This window comes from Vitis riparia, chromosome 8 (genome assembly GCF_004353265.1).
Source record: "Vitis riparia cultivar Riparia Gloire de Montpellier isolate 1030 chromosome 8, EGFV_Vit.rip_1.0, whole genome shotgun sequence".
Taxonomy (NCBI): domain Eukaryota; kingdom Viridiplantae; phylum Streptophyta; class Magnoliopsida; order Vitales; family Vitaceae; genus Vitis; species Vitis riparia.
The window spans coordinates 14,507,945-14,529,661 of record NC_048438.1 but is presented as its reverse complement, the minus strand read 5'-3'; the positions used below and the strand labels follow the sequence as shown (position 1 = coordinate 14,529,661).

The 21,717-nt window shown below is 34.0% G+C and overlaps 2 protein-coding genes across 2 annotated transcripts; both read left to right on the top strand.

Annotated features, from left to right (window-relative positions):
• Window positions 1–754: 754 nt before the first annotated feature.
• LOC117919668 (histone H4) lies at window positions 755–1,362 on the top strand. Its single transcript, XM_034836885.1, has one exon. It carries the CDS (start codon window positions 812–814, stop codon window positions 1,121–1,123), a length of 312 nt encoding a protein of 103 aa, XP_034692776.1. The 5' UTR covers window positions 755–811; the 3' UTR covers window positions 1,124–1,362.
• Window positions 1,363–7,397: 6,035 nt separating this feature from the next.
• Window positions 7,398–11,595, top strand: LOC117920455 (cation/H(+) antiporter 20). Its single transcript, XM_034837997.1, has 4 exons — window positions 7,398–7,713; window positions 7,818–8,840; window positions 10,074–10,994; window positions 11,091–11,595. Exons 1-4 carry the CDS (start codon window positions 7,534–7,536, stop codon window positions 11,484–11,486), a joined length of 2,520 nt encoding a protein of 839 aa, XP_034693888.1. The 5' UTR covers window positions 7,398–7,533; the 3' UTR covers window positions 11,487–11,595.
• Window positions 11,596–21,717: the final 10,122 nt, after the last annotated feature.

Below are 21,717 nucleotides of genomic sequence, written 5' to 3'. Positions count from 1 at the left end.
TTCATTTCATTTTATTTTTCTTGTTGAGGTGTTGCGTTTGTTTTTTTTTTTCAACAAGCCGTATTAAAAAAGAATTAATTAGACGTGGATAAATAAGACAAAAGATATTTAAGATTTTATGAAATCATTATATTGATTCACCAAAAATCTTTTATGTCTATTTTTAGTAATTGAATTTAATGAAACATATTTTTTATCTTGATAATAATATTCAACATTTCAAAATCATATTTATTACTAGCATATTTTATTTTTCATTATTGTTATTAATTTTATTATGGGTCATTCATGTCCTAATTTGTAAGATTTATGTGCATGTATCATGTGTCTAATATATGTTACACGAGCTATATCATGACATGAGCAATCATAAGATTTATGATCCAAGTTCTCCCCGTACATAGTTCATATATTATAATGTTGCATCATTTGAATTTAAATGTTTATCTTCAAACATATTCTCAGCTACTCTCAGATGCTCATGAAGCATGGATGCACTTAGTTAGGCCGCGGGCTCATTCAAAAGGAAAAACACGCCACATCAGCAATCCGCACCTCACAAGAAAAACACCCCAATCCACAAACATAAAACAACGATTGTCCACCGTCCATTGGAGCATAATGGACGCTTTAAAAGCAACGAAACCAGAGCACACGGATCGCCACCCTTGAACGTCGATTAACAACCCAATCCGACGGCTCACACTTCTATTTTCCCATTTCAAACTCTTTATAAACTCAAGAGCCCTTTTTGAAACATCACGTCTGGAATTTCCTTTCTGAAACCCTAGAAAATTCAAAAGCAGTGAAAATGTCGGGTCGTGGAAAGGGAGGAAAGGGGTTGGGCAAAGGAGGAGCTAAGAGGCACAGGAAGGTGCTCCGAGATAACATTCAGGGTATCACCAAGCCTGCTATTCGTCGTTTGGCGAGGAGAGGAGGCGTGAAGAGGATCAGCGGTCTCATTTATGAGGAGACCAGAGGCGTTCTCAAGATTTTCCTCGAGAACGTGATTCGCGATGCTGTGACCTACACTGAGCACGCCAGAAGGAAGACTGTGACCGCTATGGATGTTGTTTATGCCCTCAAGAGGCAGGGAAGGACTCTCTATGGTTTCGGTGGTTGATTTCTTGGTTCTAATTGGTTGGTGTTTTAGGGTTTGGGGCGGTAGATGTAGGCAGTTGTAAAGAGTGGGTTTAAATTTAGGGCTAATGATGTTGTTGGTTTTAGTGTTAGTTTACTGATTTCTGTTTGATTTTCCTTGAAATTGTGATGCAAAGATCGCCATTTTCGATAAGAATTTCTTTTGTGTTCCTTCCAATTTAATTTCGTTCTGTATTTTTTTAATTACATTCGATCTTTCCGTTGGTTGATGAGCTTAACAAATAGATTCTAAGATTTTGGGAATTATGATTGGGGCAAATGCTACTATCTGAATTCAGTATATACGCGGTTCATAATTTTATTTCCGAAGAATTTATTTTCATTCAAAAGATTTCACTTTGGTTTTTCGACTTTTTCAATTTATGAAGGATTGGGTAGGTCCGGCGGACATGGATTTGCAATTCAAGCAACAAAGGCCCATATGTGATTGGCAATCTTGGCCTTAGCGTAACTGAAACTTAATTTACTGACAAAATTTAGTGGGATTGAGGCCGTTAGGACTGCTATCCAAATGTCCATTGCTGTCAACTGTCGTATTTTCACTTATGTCATACAACATCTTTGTTTACTATCTTCTATATCACTATATTCATTTCTATTTATGTTACCAAGCATTATTGATTAAGTGTAAGTTTCATATTATTAAAAATGGAAGAGATTATGATTCAGAAGCAAAGCAGGTCATGCTGTTTAGAGGTTCATAGGTGGCTATGTAGAAGAGGGGGAAGGGGCGGTGGAAAGATAGATTTCTCCGAAACCAACTTAAATTTTATAGGTCCAAATGTATAAAGTTGAAGGGTTGAACTTTTCAACCACATTAACCATATGCCCATGTAGCAATTGTCTTCTCTTCTTTGATATGTAACGATGCCTTTGAAAATTTTTAAGCATTGGCGCTAGTGTAGGAGGGCTGGGATGTAAAAATGTGATCCTTAAGACATCGACCATCAAAGCACACTCTGAGGCTGCTATCCAATATCTATCTAAATTGGCGGTTTGTGAGGAAGTGGACCATTGGAATTCTCTTTGTTTGGAGACACGATTCCTGCTCTACTGTTCACGTGCATTAAAAGAAATTGTCATCTCCGTATTCAAAAGAAAATCTTGTTTTGAATGAGGATTGCTCTTATTTTGAAAACAATGGAGCTGACATAAGATGCTGGAACCAAAAATGCTATGGTGTCGAAAAGAAATCCTTCACAACAGAAGGGGGCATTTAACAAAAATGCTATGTCTGTACAGAGAACAGGGAAATTGAATGGTGAGCGTTCAAGGGAAGATCATTACCCACATTTATGGAAAGCAGTTAAAGATAGCAATGTTCGAATTTTACCGACCATTCAGTGACTCCAGAGTAGGAACCTGTTCACGGAGCGGCAATTCCTTGCCCACATTACTGTGGTTGAAAAGTAACAATTTTATCACATGGATAAGTACAATGATCACCCTCTTAACAATATTTTTGTTTTGAGCCAAAAATCCCTTTGCCCACATTGCAGTTAAAGGTTTTAAGCTAAATTTACACTAATCCACATAGTGCCTCTGGATAATTAAAAATCAGCCAAAAATCGAAAACAAAAAGCACCCAAATTTAGAGCCTGATGACCCGAATCCGGAAAGCGAATATAGATTCGAAGCCATGCCAAATTAAATTGTGAGTGAGAGCGAGATTTAGAAGGAACCATGTAATGACCCTGATCGTAGCCTAGGCACCAAGATCATTTTACAAGTAAACCTCCAAAAATAATGATATATCTTAAAAGAAATAATAAGAAATTATTCTTTTGCACAACATCCAGAATCCAAATATAACAAATTATCTAAAATAGTAGTGGTAAATTAAATTACTAATAACAAAGTGTTACTATGATATTAAACTTAAAACTAAGAATTAAATGGACATTTGAAGAACCTCTCCTACCCGAATCACTCCTTGCCAAAATTAGGTGTACTTGAAAACATTTTAGTACAACGATTGAGTTTACAACCCAATAAGAGGTTTAAAAATAGAGAATCTTTGTATTAAGCTTTTAAATACAACAAAACAATTAATATTTCATATGTCATTTTTAGAATACTTTAAGCATGACATTATTTTACAAACATATATATTAAATGTACAACTTTGGCTTTTTATAGAAAATGTCCATCAAATTGAAACCGACAAAGGTGTCCATTGTAATGGGACTCATAGAAGTGACTAGCCTCATGTGATCCTTAGTGGGTGAAACCAGAACCAATATAATTATATACCACCATAGGTCAGTAACTACCCCATTGATTAGGTTTATAGATTAATGTTACCTCTATCAAAAAGTTAAAACACTTTCCTTGTTATCAAGGATCAAATTACCAATCCTAATTTTTTTTTCTTTTAAAACAAAAAAATTCATCACACATGTAAACAAACATATACAATATAACAAAATTGTTTCTCAAAATTTTTGAAACTTTTAAAAGAAAATTATACTTGATGATTCATAAAAGAAATATTTTTAGTCAATCCTTTTACCTGGACTCAAACTCTAAAGATCAAAGTGATGAAATTATCTACGAATCATTTAAGAAATTAGAACAGTTCTTTACACTAATGTTTTAATAATAATAATTATATATATATATATATATATATATATATATATATATATATATATATATATATATATATATATATTTTTTTTTTAACACATATATAAATTATTCATTCATCCCTAAAAAATATCATATTTCCATTCTTATCTGTCTTGAATTTATTGTCCTAAACGTTTCAAATTCCTTAACTTATAATTAATCTAATCTAAATTACATTAATTTATTTAAGTTATACAAATTTATTTCATTATGGAATCCTAACATTATTAGATTTTAGGTCTCCAATTATATTACTTAATTTTTATCCCGATTATTATTATTATTTTTTTAAACTCTATTTTCAGTACAAACACTTCATCAAAAGTTTCTCTTTCATACACTGTCACTGTGCATTTACACCCTATGCATCTACACCAATCCATATATCTCCCAACAAATTCTATTTCCTTCAAATAAGGAATCCTCACGTGCACTAAATTCCATTTATTTTAAATAAGGAATCTTTCATGTAATTCTACTTCCTTTATACTTGGAATCTTAGGATACAAATCTCTAGGTTCTAGCCTTAATTTTTTTTAAAAATACAATTCTTATCTTCTACACATAAGAATTTCTATTTACATGCATACATATTTCTCCCAAAAATCCTATATTTTTTTATTTATAAAAAAACATAAACTCGGTTGTTTCATACAAAATTTTCTTTTAGGTTTCATTAATAACGTATCAAACTTTCTATTGTTATTATTATTATTATTATTTTTCTTCTTTTATTCTAGATTTAATTACTTTTAATTTATTATCTTAATTTCTTATTTTCCATTAATTCTTTCCAAAGCTTACCAAGAAACTAAAATTTTTAAGAAAAAATAAAAAATAAAAAAAATCTTTAAGAAGTATCACTTACTCTGAAATTTTCGTGAAAGAACAAAAAGATCAAAATTCTCATTTTCTTCGCTTAAATCTAGAACCCTAGATTTCTTTACATGAGAGTCTAAAAATGATTGTTCAAAATTTGACTCTAGTATTTATATTTTAAATTATAATTAATTATTTACTTTATTTGTATTTTAATTATTAATTATTTATTTTCTTATTTTAAGCCCAAATCCATAATTAAATATTAAAAATTTTTGGGTTTAGGGTATTACAAACCAAAACTACGATGATGAGAATTGACCGAAGGGAGTTGAATGGATGTGAATCGAAGCGTCTATGACCATGGGAAGTTCAAGATAGAGGATCAAAGGGAGTCTATCCTCTATTATTGAATGTCCTAAAATTTTCGTTATGTTTGTCTAATGTCATATTCATTCTTCAAGTTTCAATTTTAGACTGCAATAACATAAGTTTTATAATAAAGTATTTACTTTAGTAGATATCATACATAATTGAAAAAGAAAAAATAAAGTCAATTGCCTCTTCCTGTCTGCACCCCGGCCCACCGCCACAAGAGCCAAAAGCTCAGTCGGCAGAAAAATGAAGAAAAAGTGTGCACTCGGTCTCGGATGATTGTGATTCAATCTTTGTCCTCACAAACATCTTGCACCACAGAAGTAGGAAAACAAACCGAGCCCTCAAAAGCCAAATCACCCACTTTGACTACGCGGCCTGGGCTTCTTTCGGTGCGGAATCCATGATTCGGGACTAACCGTTTTTCTCCAACTCAGTACTCAGGAAAAGAATCTTAATTAATGATTGCGGCCCGTGTGTTGGCTGTTTTTATTGGAGCGAAGCTAAAATCACAAATTTACTGCCTTTAATTTGAAACATTAATGTATGGTGTAAAATTGATCCCCGGCCGCTAGTGGGACAATGGGAACACGTGAATGAGCCTTTTCCAGTCGTCTCACGCGCACCCTGCTTCACCAACTTTTTCTCCGCACGCCCTTGAATCAAAAGCTGGTTTTCACACATGAAATTCTTCGGTATGTCCAAGAGGGAATTACCTCAACTTCCATTATAGTTTGAAAATCACCAAAAACAAACATTTTTGACAGCAATGTGTTGTAATAACATTAGGGTTGAAGCACATGGTCTGTAATTGTCGTGGCCATGGTGATGGCGAAGAATGAATGATGCTGTTGGATGTTAGTGGCATGGTGGTAGCTGGGCCCTAGTAGGATTGTAGTTGTATGTGGTGGCGGCTGTTTTATAGCACCTTTATTATCCTCATTTAACCATGAATCCCCATTATTTCTCTAACTTTTTTCGTAATTTGTTCTTCCTCTCATGATTTAAAGTGGCACATAAAAGTATGGCTATGAGGTGCAGGCTCAAAATGGGTCTGTATGGCTCACAAGTCTAGCCCCTTGCGGACCCTTTTGCAGGGATCTCGTGGATGTTAAATGGTCTCTTGGGACTTTCTGGATAAAGGTGAAATGAAATTAACCATCTCTTTCTGAATTTGTGATATTGTTTGTGGTTCTAATTTCTTATCCTATCCACAAAATCGTAAATTTGACCATTTTATCCCTTGCCCACATTAAATTTTCATAAAATCTTATTAAAACTCAGTTCAACATTGGCGCATTCTTGAATTTTCAATTTTGGGCGCCCGCAGAAATCCATTTCTCATTATGACCCCTCGTGTAACACACAGGTTCAACACTGTTTGTGATTGGAAATTAATTAAAAATTCATGCCAAATCTAATTCATGAGTCTTATGGATTTGTAGATTTCATTTGATTTATTACAATCTTAATCCCAATGCATTAGCAACTTTCAATCTGTGGACATTTGAATTTTTTTAATTATACTAATGACATTTTTTCCAATAAAATTTTGACATACTTCGTGCGAGTAATGATAATCTAAAAAAAGGCTAAAAGTCAATATTTAGCCGAACCGCCATGATCCTTTTTCGTTCGAAAAAGCCTTACCGTCTCGTGAGGTCACGTGATGCCTTCGACCACCACCGGTCCACCGTGAGAATAGCCACCGGTTGATTGATGAAGCAAGCAGTGGCAAAGTGGAAATGTGTCCTCTGCAAACTTTGACACGGCCTCCGAATCAGCTCAGAGGCAGTAAATAGTTGCATTGGGACTATGTTCCTCGGTCTCTGTGATGGGCTTTTTCGTCAGTTGTTCATTCAATTTCGCGGACTGCCAAGAGACGTCTTGGAATAATAGCAGCCTTACGTACGTGATTGGAATTTAAATTTCATACTTCTCCTCATAAATCAAGTCCCACAAAAACTTTCATTATTTTAAATTTATCTGCAGAAATGTGTTATTTACTGATTAAAATAAAAGGAGAGAAAACGAGTTGCTTTGCTATAAGATAAGGAATGGACCGAACGCGGTGGTATAAAATATAAATGCGTGCGGGGTGTGGATGGTTTTTGAATGGTTTTGGGTTTGGCTTCATTCCAAAGGGCTTGGTAGAAAGGCAAATTTCCGCGAAGATGGTGTCAGCTCACAGGCGACTTTGGGTCTTGTCGAATAATATTTAGTACAGCTGTAGTTCTTCTGACCTGCCACGTGTTGAACCGCAAAATGAAATAATTCAATGGATTTTAAAAATCTCATTTTTTGAACCCAAAAAAACCTACGACCTTTTTGGTAGATTTTTTTTGCCCAATACAACTCCACTTTTAAGAATGGACCAATATAAATTTGAGTGTAGCACCATCCCAAAAAATGGCCTCTATAGTTGGAGTCACAGTACATGTATAGCGTGTAAAGAGGCACGGGCCCGCCTTCACTCCTCTATAAAGTGTACGGTACTCGGCATGTATTATTGTGACTAAAGGCAGGAAACAGCAGCAGTGACCAGACATGACAGTCAACATAACCTCCATTAGCACATCGTCCAACGGAATCTGGCAAGGTGATAATCCCTTGGATTTCGCCTTCCCGTTGTTAATAGTTCAAACTACCTTGATCCTCGCCCTCAGTCGCTTCCTTGCATTTCTTCTTAAACCCCTCCGTCAACCCAAAGTCATTGCAGAGATTATTGTACGCGGTTTGATCGTTTCATTTTCTTTGGATGACTTGATTTTTTTCTCATGGTTTTTTGTTTTATGAATGAGAATTGATGATTTTGTGCTTTTGATGTCTAGGGTGGGATTTTACTTGGACCCTCTGCTTTGGGGCGAAACCAGAATTACTTGCACCGAATTTTTCCGAGTTGGAGCACTCCGATACTGGAATCTGTGGCAAGTATAGGGCTTCTGTTTTTTCTCTTCCTTGTGGGTCTCGAATTGGATCTCAGCTCCATTCGTCGGAGCGGCAGAAAAGCCCTCAGTATAGCGACGGTCGGAATTACTCTTCCTTTTGTCTGCGGCGTAGGGGTCGCCTTTGTACTTCGGAAAAGTGTTGACGGAGCCGACAAAGCCGGTTATGGTACCTTCCTCGTGTTCATGGGAGTGGCCCTTTCTATTACCGCCTTCCCCGTCCTCGCTCGTATATTGGCTGAACTCAAACTACTCACCACCCGGGTGGGTGAGACCGCCATGGCCGCCGCTGCGTTCAACGACGTGGTTGCGTGGATTTTGCTGGCTCTGGCAGTGGCTCTCGCCGGCGACGGAGAAGGTGGAGAACACAAGAGCCCATTAATATCAGTGTGGGTCCTCCTCTCTGGTGTTGCTTTTGTTATTTTCATGATGGTAGTGATAAAGCCGGCGATGAGTTGGGTAGCTCGGCGCTCGCCGGACAGCCACTCAGTAGACGAAGCCTATATATGCTTGACCCTTGCGGGAGTAATGGTGTCGGGATTTGTGACGGATCTGATAGGAATCCACTCCATATTTGGCGCGTTTGTGTTCGGACTAACCATTCCGAAAGGAGGAGGATTTTCAGAAAGACTGATAGAGAGGATAGAAGACTTTGTAACAGGGTTGCTTCTTCCACTATACTTCGCGTCGAGCGGGTTAAAGACGAACGTTGCTAAAATACGGGGTTTGGAGGCGTGGGGACTATTGGTGCTGGTGATCACAACGGCATGTGCAGGCAAGATTGTCGGAACCTTCGTGGTGGCCATGATGTGTATGATTCCCGCAAGGGAATCCCTCACGCTGGGTGTGTTGATGAATACCAAAGGCTTAGTTGAGCTTATTGTTCTCAACATCGGAAAGGAGAAGAAGGCAAGTTCTCTTCCCATTTTACTATTCTTTCTTTTACGCTTTTGTTTTCCTACGTAACTTTTTGTTGGCTTTTGCCCCTTTTTTCTCCCATTCTCATTCACGTCATCTGTTTTTCACTGAGTGGGACCAGGGGATTGGAGAATTTTCTTCTTTCTTTCTATTTTTCCAATCCTCATATCAATTGTAAACAAGACTAGCAAAAGAAAGACACGGAACTAGCACTATTTTTTTTGGATATATATGGTCTTAGGTGAGAGCATGGCGCCCGTGTTTTTGCCTAAGACTTTGAAAGCTTTCAAATATTTGGTGAGTTGATTGATAGATTCCCATGAAACTCCTTAGGGCCATAGGGTTTACTACAACTCAGGACAAGAACAATCTAGATTTCTAGGTTTATCTATTTTGTTTAGGAGACGTTCATTCCATTTTAGAGATATTTAAGCTCTTCCTTTTTTTTTTTTATTACTGTTTTAGTATATTTAGAGCTTAGAAGGAAAAAATAATTTAAAATTGCAATTTAAGGTTAGGCTTGAATTAAGGTAACAAAAACTTATCTCAATATAGAAATACCGCATATTTCTTCACTTCTTAGCTTTCATGGTATAAACTAATTTTTTTATAATTTATTTTTCTTCCCCATTCTTAAATTTGAATAAAGTCTAAACACATTATTCCACATAAATAAGTCATTGCTTCGCAAGAAAGCAAAATATTTCACATTCTCCTTTTGAGTTTTAAAATGAATTAAGATGAAAAAAATAAACGTATTCCGCAAACTCTTTTCGTCATCTTCGTCTAGAAAGTTTGATTTTCTACCACATCACGCATCTTGTAAAGTATTAGGCCCACTCTATAAAAACCATTTTTATATTGAGATTTGGTAAAAATCTTGACCAAAATAATACTTTTAGCATAGCTTCTGATTTGCTGGATCCTTGGATACATACATGCCAATTCATTTGAATCCAATGCCCCAATCAGAGCTTTGAATTTGTCCTCTTTCATCGGACAATAGTTTTCCGACAATGACCCTTTTTTTCTTTTTGATTTTTTTAAAAATTCGATTTTTTTTTTTATGTATATAACATGGATGGAAAAGAGGGATTAGGTTTTATCTGCAAATTGAATGGGACCAGGTGGAGCATATGCATGACCTTATGACCAAGACTTTTGTGTGTTTTTCGTGTTTTTTTTTTGGCTTTGACTGATAAAATGTACAAAATTGATGGACAGGTCCTCAACGACGAGATGTTTGCAATTCTAGTCCTTATGGCATTATTCACCACCTTCATGACAACTCCGATAGTGATGACCATTTACAAACCGGTACGTGGAGGCCCCACTCGCACTCACCGGAGATTACGCGACTTCTCCAGCGTTGACAGCTCCAAAAACGACCTCCGAATCCTGGCCTGCGTCCACGGGCCCGGAAACGTGCCTTCACTCATCAGCCTCATAGAGGCTACTCGGAGCGCTAAGAAATCTCAACTCAAACTATATGTAATGCGTCTGGTTGAGCTCACTGAGAGATCCTCCTCCATCATTATGGTCCAACGCGCCCGAAAGAATGGGTTCCCCTTCATCAACCGCTTCCGCCGGGGCCAGTCAGACGACCGAGTTGAGGTTGCATTTGAAGCGTACGGTCAATTGGGTCGAGTCTCAGTGCGACCAACCACGGCCATCTCATCATTATCCACTATGCACGAGGACATTTGCCATGTGGCTGAAGAAAAGAGGGCGACCATGGTTATCTTGCCCTTCCACAAGCAGTGGAAAGGAGAGGGCTCCGAGTCGATGGAGAACATGGGTAACGGTTGGAGAGGGGTTAATCAGAGGGTCCTCAAGAACTCGCCTTGTTCGGTGGCTGTCCTTGTGGACCGTGGATTTGGGAGTGGGCCACAGCAGACACGTGGGCCCACCTCTACTGTCACTCAACGGATTTGTATATTGTTCTTTGGTGGGCCGGATGACCGCGAGGCTTTGGAGTTGGGTGCAAGAATGGCTGAGCACCCAGCGGTTAAGGTGACCGTAATAAGGTTCGTTGAAAAAGACGGTTCAGACAGTAAAGACATTATTTTACGGCCTTCTCCAGAAAAATGCGATGAGCAGAGCTATAGCTTCTCAACCGCCGCCATGGACCGCCAGAAGGAGAAGGTGGGCTAGCTCTCTCAATATTCATTGACTTTCCTAAGTAGTAGAGTAATTGCCTTTGTGTCTGATGTAGTTAATTTCATGGTGAAACAAATCCAGGAGTTGGACGAGATTGCGACGGCGGAGTTCAAGAGCAGGTGGGGAGGGTTGGTGGAGTACGTAGAGAAGGTGGCGAGCAACGTCGTGGAGGGAGTGTTGGCAATAGGGAAGAGTGGGGATTACGATCTGGTGGTGGTGGGCAAGGGTCGATTCCCGTCGACAATGGTAGCGGAACTGGCGGAACGGCAAGCGGAGCACGCAGAGTTAGGGCCGATTGGAGACATATTGGCGTCGTCGGGACAGGGGATTGTGTCCTCCGTGCTTGTAATTCAGCAACACGATATAGCTCATGCAGAGGAAGTTCCGGTGTCTAAGGTAGTCAACAGTAAGGATGCTACAAGCAACGGTGATGATGGACCCTCTAAAAGGAGAGAAGTCACAAATGACTGTGTGTGACCCAAGATCAGCCCCGTATGTGTAAAAATAATGTAATATTTGAAATAGAAATTTTTGTTTCTGTAATAAATATGATTTCATCATTAATCATGGCTTTACTTCTACTTCATTCCCTACTTCATCTCATGAGCCCAGGTTGGGAAGGGTGGGTTGGGCTATGTTAGCATTGCGGAACCCAAAAACTATTCTGACTTACCACATGGGCCACAATATAATAGGTAATTTCATTTGGGCTTACCTTCAACATGGGCCATGAGCAACGTTGAAACTCGAGGTAGGCTGGAGCTTAAAGTTTATCTAACCATAGTCTTTTGGGCTTGGCTAGGGATTTTTTTCGGGTACCCGATCCCTAAATAAAATATTTCATGTGCCAATAATTTTATCAAATGAAGTTGTGCTATATGTGAGATGGGTCTCACAAAAGACAAGGATGAGTATCTTCAAATTAAATGAAGAAATAAAAAATTCTGGTTATTTAGATATAATTATTAAAATAAATAAATATAGTGAAATTGATAATTAAAAAAGTAAAGTATTAATTCTCATTAAAATTAATAAATAGTATTTTTTTTTTCAAATGTTCCAAATATTAATTTTAATTAAAGGATAAAATTTTAATGATTAAGATTATTCAAATATGTCTTAAAGCTCTCACTAAATATTGTCTTTAATTAAGAAAAAAATATTTAGAAATGATATTCTTAAACCTTATAACTAGGAATCCTCAAAGCTTGCAAGATATAACAAAAGAATAGAGTTAGATAACTTTAGAACAAGCACTTACCAGCATATCCCAAACAATTGAACTTTCACAAAGATTATACAAGAAAAAGATGCCCAAATTGCTCTTCCTACTAACAAAATCGAGAGTATATAAGAATCAAATCATGTTTGCTAGTCTTATGAAATCCCCTCAGGTTGAGGCTTCAAACTTTTTGGCCATTTAAACATTTAATTGCAAAGCAAGTTAGAAAAAAAAAAAATTTTCTTTCAAATACAAAAGGAATTGTTTTTAATTGGAAATTTGTATAAATAAAAATATGTTTCTATGAGAAATAAAAAAAATAGTATTTTGAATTTTCAGAGACTTTGATAAATTTCTTTTGTTTATTAGTTTCCAAAAAATGAAAAATAAAAATTTATCCACTTTTATGGATTCAAACCGTAAAATTTGATGATTTGGCAATACAAGCTATATTTTTTATTTTATTTTTCCTTTGGAACTTTATATAAAAATATAGATGAATTATAGAAGGAAAGAAATAAATAATATTCCTAACATATTGAAAAATATCCTAAAATGAAGAGGATCAAATATTGTTAAGATTAGATTTGCAAATATTATGAGAATAAAATATTTTTATATTTTGTGAGAATAAAATATTGTTAATATTTGATTTCTTTGATTTCTCCAAATTTATGAAAATATTTATGAGAGTGTCTTGCTGCCTTTTATGCATTTGATTTTGAATATTTCCTTTAACATGCTCCCTCAAGTTAGTGGGAATGAATATGAATACCTAGCTTGTATCAAAACATGGTGAAGATATCATATGACAAAGATTTGGTAAAATATTAGCAAAGTTGAGAATGTGTAGAAACATAGCAATGATAGAGATTTAATACGGAAATTAACACACAATAATCCAGATCATTGAATTCAAACTTATCTCTGATAATAAAATAATAAAAAAAAACATTAATGAATTGATAGATTACATACCGTTTGAAGAACACGCAGCCATGAGAAATTTTCCTTCAGTTTATAGATCTTAAATCCTTGATCTCTTCTTCTCCTTATCAAACCTTAATACACATAATTGTTTTCTGTAATTGATGGAAGAGAGCACTCACCGTACATGAAGGGATTTCTGTATATATATCTTATTGATAGGAGAAGAGGGCCAAGAATACACGTTCAAAAACCGTTCTGAACGTGTTATTCGAATAACTGTTTTTTATTTCAAATAATAATATTATAATTATTATAATTTACCCACTCCATCAAGGGTAAATATCTTTATAACAGTTTAAAGATATTGGTATTCTTTTAATCGGCTAAATACTAGGTTAGTGGGCCACCCACTTAATTTTAATGTGGAAATAACAAGCAAGTGATAAGAGTGCCCATAATTATCTTATCTCGTAGAAAATAATAATCAAACTCAATATGTTTAAAACAAACACAAAACATAGGATTAATGGACATGTAAAGAGCATTAACATCGTTACAAAATAATTATGGTGGTTTAGAGAGGGACACACCAATATCTCATAAAAGATAAGTAATCCAACCTTGGTCGTGGAGAAGGCCAAATTGCGATACTTGGCATCGATGCTCAAGTAAGCAACAATGGTGCTCCTCCTTGTAGTGGGAGAACCTGCCCAATTGGCATCATTAAACCTATAAGGAGATATTGGATTGGTTGATGGATAACGTAAACCAAAGTGTTGGGTTCTCTTAAGGTATCTTAAGATACGCTTTATAGCCATCAAGTGAGTCAAGTAGGGTTCCTAAAATATTGACATACTTGATTAATTGCATGAGTAATATCTAGCAAAGTTAAGTATTGGAGGGCTCTGACAATATTTTGGAAAGTAGTAACATCACTTAAGACATTTTCCAAAAAAGATGGCTTGTTAGCAAGAACTTGAAGTGTGACAATGAGATTACCATTAAGCATCATAATTCTTGAAAGTAGGTCATGTATATGCTTTAGTTAAAAAAGAAAGACTCCTGCATCAAAATATTTAATCTCTATATCAAGAAAATAATGTAAGGGGCCAAGATCTTTAATGACAAATTCATGGATGAGTTGTGCAAGGAGATTTGTAATAAATTGGTTATTGTTGCTTACAACAAGAACATCATCCACATAAATGAGGAGAGTCGTTGTTATGTTGTGAGTGTGATAAATAAATAATGACGAGTTTGCTTTGTTGCAATAAAAATCAAGTTGGAGCAAAAATTGTGAGAAGTAATCGAACCAAGCATGAGGTGCTTGTTTCAAACCATATAATGGTTTATTTAATAAACACACATAATCAAGAGAAAGAAAATCAATAAATCTTGGAGGTTGCTCCATGTAGACAGTCTCTTTTAGATGCCCATGTTTCTTCTAGATGCTCATGTAAGAACACATTCTTCATATTTAATTGATGCATGCTCTAATTTAAAGAGAAAGATAGAGCTATGATAAGATGAATGGTGGTTGGTTTAACCATAAGATTAAATATTCATCATAATCCACTTTTTATACTTGTGTGAAACCTTCTACAACCAAACGAGCCTTGAAACAATCAATAAAACTATCTTCTTTGTACTTAAAATAATATACCCATTTGAAGTAGACAACATTAATTCTAGATGGTCAAGGAACAAGCCCCCACGTACTGCCATCATGAAGGGCTTGATGATATTAATCCAATGTAAGTACTTGAAAGTAGTCTTCAAAATGTATAACTCATGTGAAATGAGAAGAGGTTGGTGATGAAGTGTATTTAAAAAAAAATGGAAAGTGCCTACACAATTATAGAAAAGTATCAATTTTTATTATTATTTAAATATATATTTTCACATATTTTAAATATTAAATTTAATTAAATAATAATATTTCAAGAATCAAGATTATTCCATATGTATTTCAAAAATCTACCTAATATCATTTTTTTTAAACAACTATTCAATAATGTTTGTTTTAATCATGTGAGTTTCAAGAACTCTTCAAACTTCAAATTTGAAAATTCTTCAAAATCAATAAAATATTTAAAAATTCTATTAAAATGCGGTTTCGAGAAAAAGTTTGAAAATTCAAAGAAATTCTTCAAAAATTACTCCAAGTTCTTCATAAATCAATTCTCAATTGCTTTCGATTGAAGATTAAACATCTAAACAAACCCTTGTATTTTTTTGTTATTCCCTTTTGTATTATATATATATATATAATAGAAGGATAAGATAAAAACTAAACAATATAATAATAATATCACAGCGCATTAAAAAATTTGTATGCACGAAGGGAATTTTAGCCCATGAAAATTTGTCGGGAGATAAGATTCAGAGCATTTATTGAATTTCTTTTTATTTTTTAAATTATGATAAGGCAGGTGGTGTTTGAAGTGGTCTGAGCATTTATTGGATTTCTTTTTATTTTTTATTTATTGAAGTTTGAAGTGGAGATGGCAATCGTGCACTTGGTAAGAACAAGTGGACACGACCAGTCGTTTGCGATTCTAAAGAAGGACACGTGGCATCGTAGGAGAGAAGGGAGATTATTCTGTCTAATCAGACTTAAGTGAAGCATCATTTTGAATGAAGAATATTTTTCCCACTTTTTCGACAAATATCCGCAGAGTAAATCCTCCACATTCTGGTAGGATATTGTGACGGAACAGTGAAAGCATCTGATAATGCTATCGATCTTCTTGCAAAGTAACATTTTTTGGTTTTCTTCATTGATGGGCGAGCCGACAAGTCTTCTTAAAATGGGTTGTTCTTTGGTATCCATGTCAAGAGTACTGATTAAATCTACAAATGCAGAGGGTGATTTTGTAACTATCTGCTTCCAACCATGTAGATATTGTCCGCTTTGGGCCTAAGAGGACCCTCACGGCTTTAAAACGCGTCTACTTGGTTAAGAGGAGTCTCTACATATATAGCGTCAGGAACTTGCTCCCCTATCCGATGTGAGACATCATAGGTGGACTCACCAATAATCCTTGGTCGTTATGAAAGTATGATTAGGGAGGAGGGGAGGAGGATTGGGATGACCGATGACCTAAGAAGGGCAAATTAGATGGGTGTTAATTACCCAACAAGGTTATTAATTTTTATCATTCCTAATCAGGTAGGGCTGAAGAGAAAAAATCCTTTCAAAAGTTATTTAGTAAAATAATAAATTAAAATTCCATACAAGGCAATTAATGTTTTTTTTTTTTTAATTTTTTTAAGACACTTCAAGTTTTTAACCCTTACAAATTGTTATGTATAATTATAGCATCTAGGACTAAAATACTTTTAAGAAATATTATAATTTCTAATGTTTTTTTTTTACACATTCCTATTTTTTCTATAATTTTTTATTTTTATTAAAAAAAAAGTTGGGTTTTATAATTATGTAATAAAAATGATGATTTTTTTTTTATGATATACATATTTTTAGTTTTAAATTGATAAATCATGTTGCTATATCGAGCATGACGAATATATAATGTTTAATTTTTTATTTGAGTCATTTAAAAGAATTAGAAAATGACGAAGAATTATTTTTAGTTTTTTATAATATATATATATATATATATATATATATATATATATATTCCTTTACATACTATTTTTTTTTTCTTAATTTATATACATATTTTAATACATTGAGCGGAAAATATTATCTATGTATGCTGTATTGGAAGTCAATTGGATAAAAATAAAAATCTCGAATATTATTATTTTTGTTATAAAATACAAATACAATGCAATATTATAATTAATATATTACAATAAAACTTAATTGAAATTTTTTTGAATTTTTTTTATGAAATTGATAGTTTTGTAGGATCATATTATATTCCCTAATATATTTATATTACAAATCATCATTGAAACCAAATAAAACACTAATTTCAATGTACAACACTTATAGGTTTTTTTATTTTTTTTTACATATATAAAAATTATTAAACAATTTTCATCCATTGAATGAATAATATTAACATACTGCCATCATGTGTTATAATGTAAATATATTATACTTATGATATAAATACATTAATATTATGATACTGTAGACCCCCCAGAGAGGGAGCTGGATTTTTCCATCATTAAAATCTTCTGACCACCCCGGGATTTCAGCTGGAGGAGGCGACCAGATTAGATGGGTGATGGCAGAGGAAAAGGGAAAAGCGGGGGAAAACAGAGAGAATGGGGGATTCGCAGAGAAGGGGGATCTGGAGGGGAAGACACCTTAGGGGGGACCGAGCAAGGAACCAAAGGAGAAACACCTTGAAGGGCGGAGGTTCAGGTATCCTTCTTTCGATTACGTTCACTTCTCTTCATAGCATTATCTGAATATATATGAGATCCTATATGGGCGTTTGATGGTGTTTTGTTGGGGGTTTTCATTTATTTTTATAGAATCTGAGCTTGTTCATTTTCGTTCTATGTTTGTTTCCCATCTGTTTTGGCCCCTGTTCCGATGCTTTCATATGAGATTATTATCATTCATGTTTTGATTTCATTTTTTAAACTCACCCACCCGCGCGCATAAGGACTGTGTATGCGCACTCATCATAGCTTCCATCCAACCCATTTGTTGCATATTTATTCAACCGTTCAAACCCATTTCTCTCTTCGTGCCCACTGCTAGTAGCTTTTTTCACCATCACCCTTATTATTTCATTCTTTCTGGACCTAATAAGACCCGTCATTCTCACTACCCATCTAGCCAAACCATTCCCATGCAAACCTATTTTTTTAGTCTCATGCACGCAAAACTGGATGAGGGAGCCATGCAAGCTGAGTTGGGATGAATGCCAGCCGTGAAGGCTATCCAGTGCTGGAGCTTCAAGCGATACACGCCAGCCACGCGCAGACCCCACGACGTCGGTGCTGGTGGCGCCACCTTCATGGATGACGAGCCCCGCGTCCTCCAAGCTACTGCCGACGCTCATGGCGAGGACCTCCCCACTACCTGCATCGCAGGCGGCCCTAACCCCGACGACCACGGCACCCATGTTGGAAGCTCCATGCCGAAGATGTTGCCCAGGTGGAAGATTTCGTCTTGTTGAAGATTAAAGGCCTGGGTCATCTTGCCATTGGATATGGACGTTGAGATATAGCCCAAGCCCATATATATTGTTGGGGAGGGCCTCATGTTTGGCCCACCTATGTGAAGTCAGCCCATGCATATCCTAAGCCCACTGGTATAATCTTATCTTATATGGCCATCTTTGATGGCCCATTTCCAAGGCCTATATAAACAAAAAATGGATTTTATAAAATTAGTTTTTTTAACAATTCAACTCTTTAAACACTTGGGCTTTATAATTTTCAGATTCTCAATTCTATCTCCTAACTTCCCAAAATCTCAATTTCCATATTTATTTAATTAATAATTATTATTTCCGCTATTATTACTATTCGATTGTTTATCCACTTATCTTAAAATCTCATCCTTTAACAAACCTTCAAAATTCCGACTCTCAAATGCAATTCTAGATTTTATTATTATTATTATTATTATTATTTTAATTCTAATACTCACATTTCATTTATTTAATTATTATCCTCGTCATCTCTATTACTTTTCCATCCACTTATTCATTTATTCATTTTAAAATTCCACCTTCTAACAACCTTTAAATTATCTTTCAGCATCTTGATCTCTAAATTTAATCTCCTAATCCCAAAAATTCCCAATATTCGCATTAATCTATTTAATTATTACTATCTTATTTATTTATTCTAAAATTCAATTTTAAACAATTCATTAAAATTTCCGACTTTCAAATTAAATTTCTATTTCTGAAAATTCGAATATTCACATTAATTAATTTAATTATTATTATTTTATTTATTTATTCTAAAATTCCATTTTAAACAATTCATTAAAATTTCCACTTCCGATTTTAATTTCTAATTCCAAAAATTCCAATATTCACATTAATCTATTTAATTATTTTATTTATTTATTCTGAAATTCCATTTTAAACAGTTCATTTAAAACTTTCGATTTCCGAATTAAATTTCTATTTCTGAAAATTCCGATATTCGCATTAATCTATTTAATTATTACTATCTTATTTATTTATTCTGAAATTCAATTTTAAACAATTCATTAAAATTTCCGACTTTCAAATTAAATTTCTATTTCTGAAAATTCGAATATTCACATTAATTAATTTAATTATTATTATTTTATTTATTTATTCTAAAATTCCATTTTAAACAATTCATTAAAATTTCCACTTCCGATTTTAATTTCTAATTCCAAAAATTCCAATATTCACATTAATCTATTTAATTATTTCATTTATTTATTCTGAAATTCCATTTTAAACAGTTCATTTAAAACTTTCGATTTTTGAATTAAATTTCTATTTCTGAAAATTCCGATATTCACATTAATTTATTTAATTATTATTATCTTATTTATTTATTCTAAAATTCAATTTTAAACAATTCATTTAAAACTTCCGATTTTCGAATTAAATTTCTATTTTTAAAAAATTCCAATATTCACATTAATTTATTTAATTATTATTATTTTATTTATTTATTCTAAAAATTCCATTTTAAACAATTCATTAAAATTTCCACTTCCGATTTTAATTTCTAATTCCAAAATTCACATTAATCTATTTAATTGTTATTATTTTAGTTATTTATTTTGAAATTCCGTTTTAAACAATTCTTCAAAATTCCAATTTCCGAACTTAATTTCCGATTTCCAAAATTCTAATTTCTTTCAAATTTAATATCCAAAATTCCGATTCTTAAATTTAATTTTTCAAGACTCCAATCTTCAAATAATTTTCGAGACTCTAATTTCCAAATAAATCTCAAAAATCCAGTTTTCTCTCGAATAACTTTAATTCTACTCCGATTTTTAAATAATGCTCTATTTCTTTTGATTTTTACACAAGCAAGAATGATGAATCTTCATAATTTCGAAATAATGGGATTCGCGAGATTAATTCAAGCAAGATCAATCGGGCTTTTGGTGGGGGCCCACATATGTGATTTTATGACTGACTGATTGATTAATTGATTTATTTACCATGCTTGTTTGATTTACTCTGTTCCCTGACATGCGCATAATTTTATCGATTCGTCATTCGCTAATCCTGTTTCATGATAGCGCATTCGTGATTGGAGGACCAGGTACGCATCCCCTCATGTTTTGTTCATTCTTTATACATGCTCTACTTCCCACGTCATGCATGATTAAGGTGAGTATCCATTGACTTTCTCATTGATTGCCGCGTCAGCTTCATTTTATTAGTAGAGACCCGTTTCTAGGGACTTAGAGGGGTGCTATGGTTTTTTACCGTACCTTCCCAATAAGTAACCTGACCCCCGAACCCGATCCGGTTTTTCACAGACCACCTTTTCCAAAATATGGAGTCACACTTAGGGTTTTTCTTTCTTATTTTGTTTACCCTTTAAAAATAAAACAAAAATAAGTGGCGACTCCAAGTCAGTTTTCTTAATCAAATAAAATCAATTTTTCAAAACCAAAATCGAGCTCGCCATCGAGTGGGAAACGCATGAGCCGAAATGCGGGGTTCACAGATACATCACAACATAATTTAATTAATTTATTTTTAAATATTTTCACATACTATACTAGTATGCATATGAATAGTTGAGTGTTATTCAATTAAAGGTAAAAAATAATTGTATGTTTTTATTAGGGTAACAAGTTTTTACTTGATCATGAATAATTGTTAAAATTTATTTGTTACATGCATAAAATGACATAATAACCCTTGAGTTTGGTATTTAATAAAAAAATATTAAAATTTAAATTTTTTATCTTCCTGGGTTCTCTACAAAAATCTCAAGCTTAAAAAATAAAATAAAATTGAAAATAAGTATATTACAAATAACTTAATTCTTATAAAAAAATAAAAAATATAATTATTTAATTTAATTTATTATTTTCTTTTCTTCTACCTATTTTTTCTTGATTATATACATGTATTTTATTTATTTATTTACTTTTTTTAAAATTTTATTCATACCCCATAAGCAAAAGAGTAATGAAAAATGAAAAATTTATTAAATCATTCTTTATTAATATACTAAATTGAATACACTAAATTAATACTACGTAATTTATTAAATTATTCAGGGTAAAAAAAAAATTATCTTTTATCTTTGACTTAAAATATAATGAATGCATAGTAATCGAGGATCCATGTCATTAAGACAAAGATATTGATGTACGATGAAAAAAACACATTCAAAGGTTAAAATTGTCTAATAATTATAAATATTATCCTTTATTGGAATTCACAAAAACAAGTGATTCTTCGGGTCATTATCACTTGGAGGTTATCCTTTTAGATAATTTTCCCGTCGTTTTTTTTGGCATAATTCGTTGACGACGGACGGAGGGAATTCGTAATCTTTCTTAATATTTGTGCAGTGACGTCTCAAGTACTGAAATGATCTATTTACCGACACGAGATGCTTGAGGGCATGCCTGAAGTTGATTGATGGTATGCCACA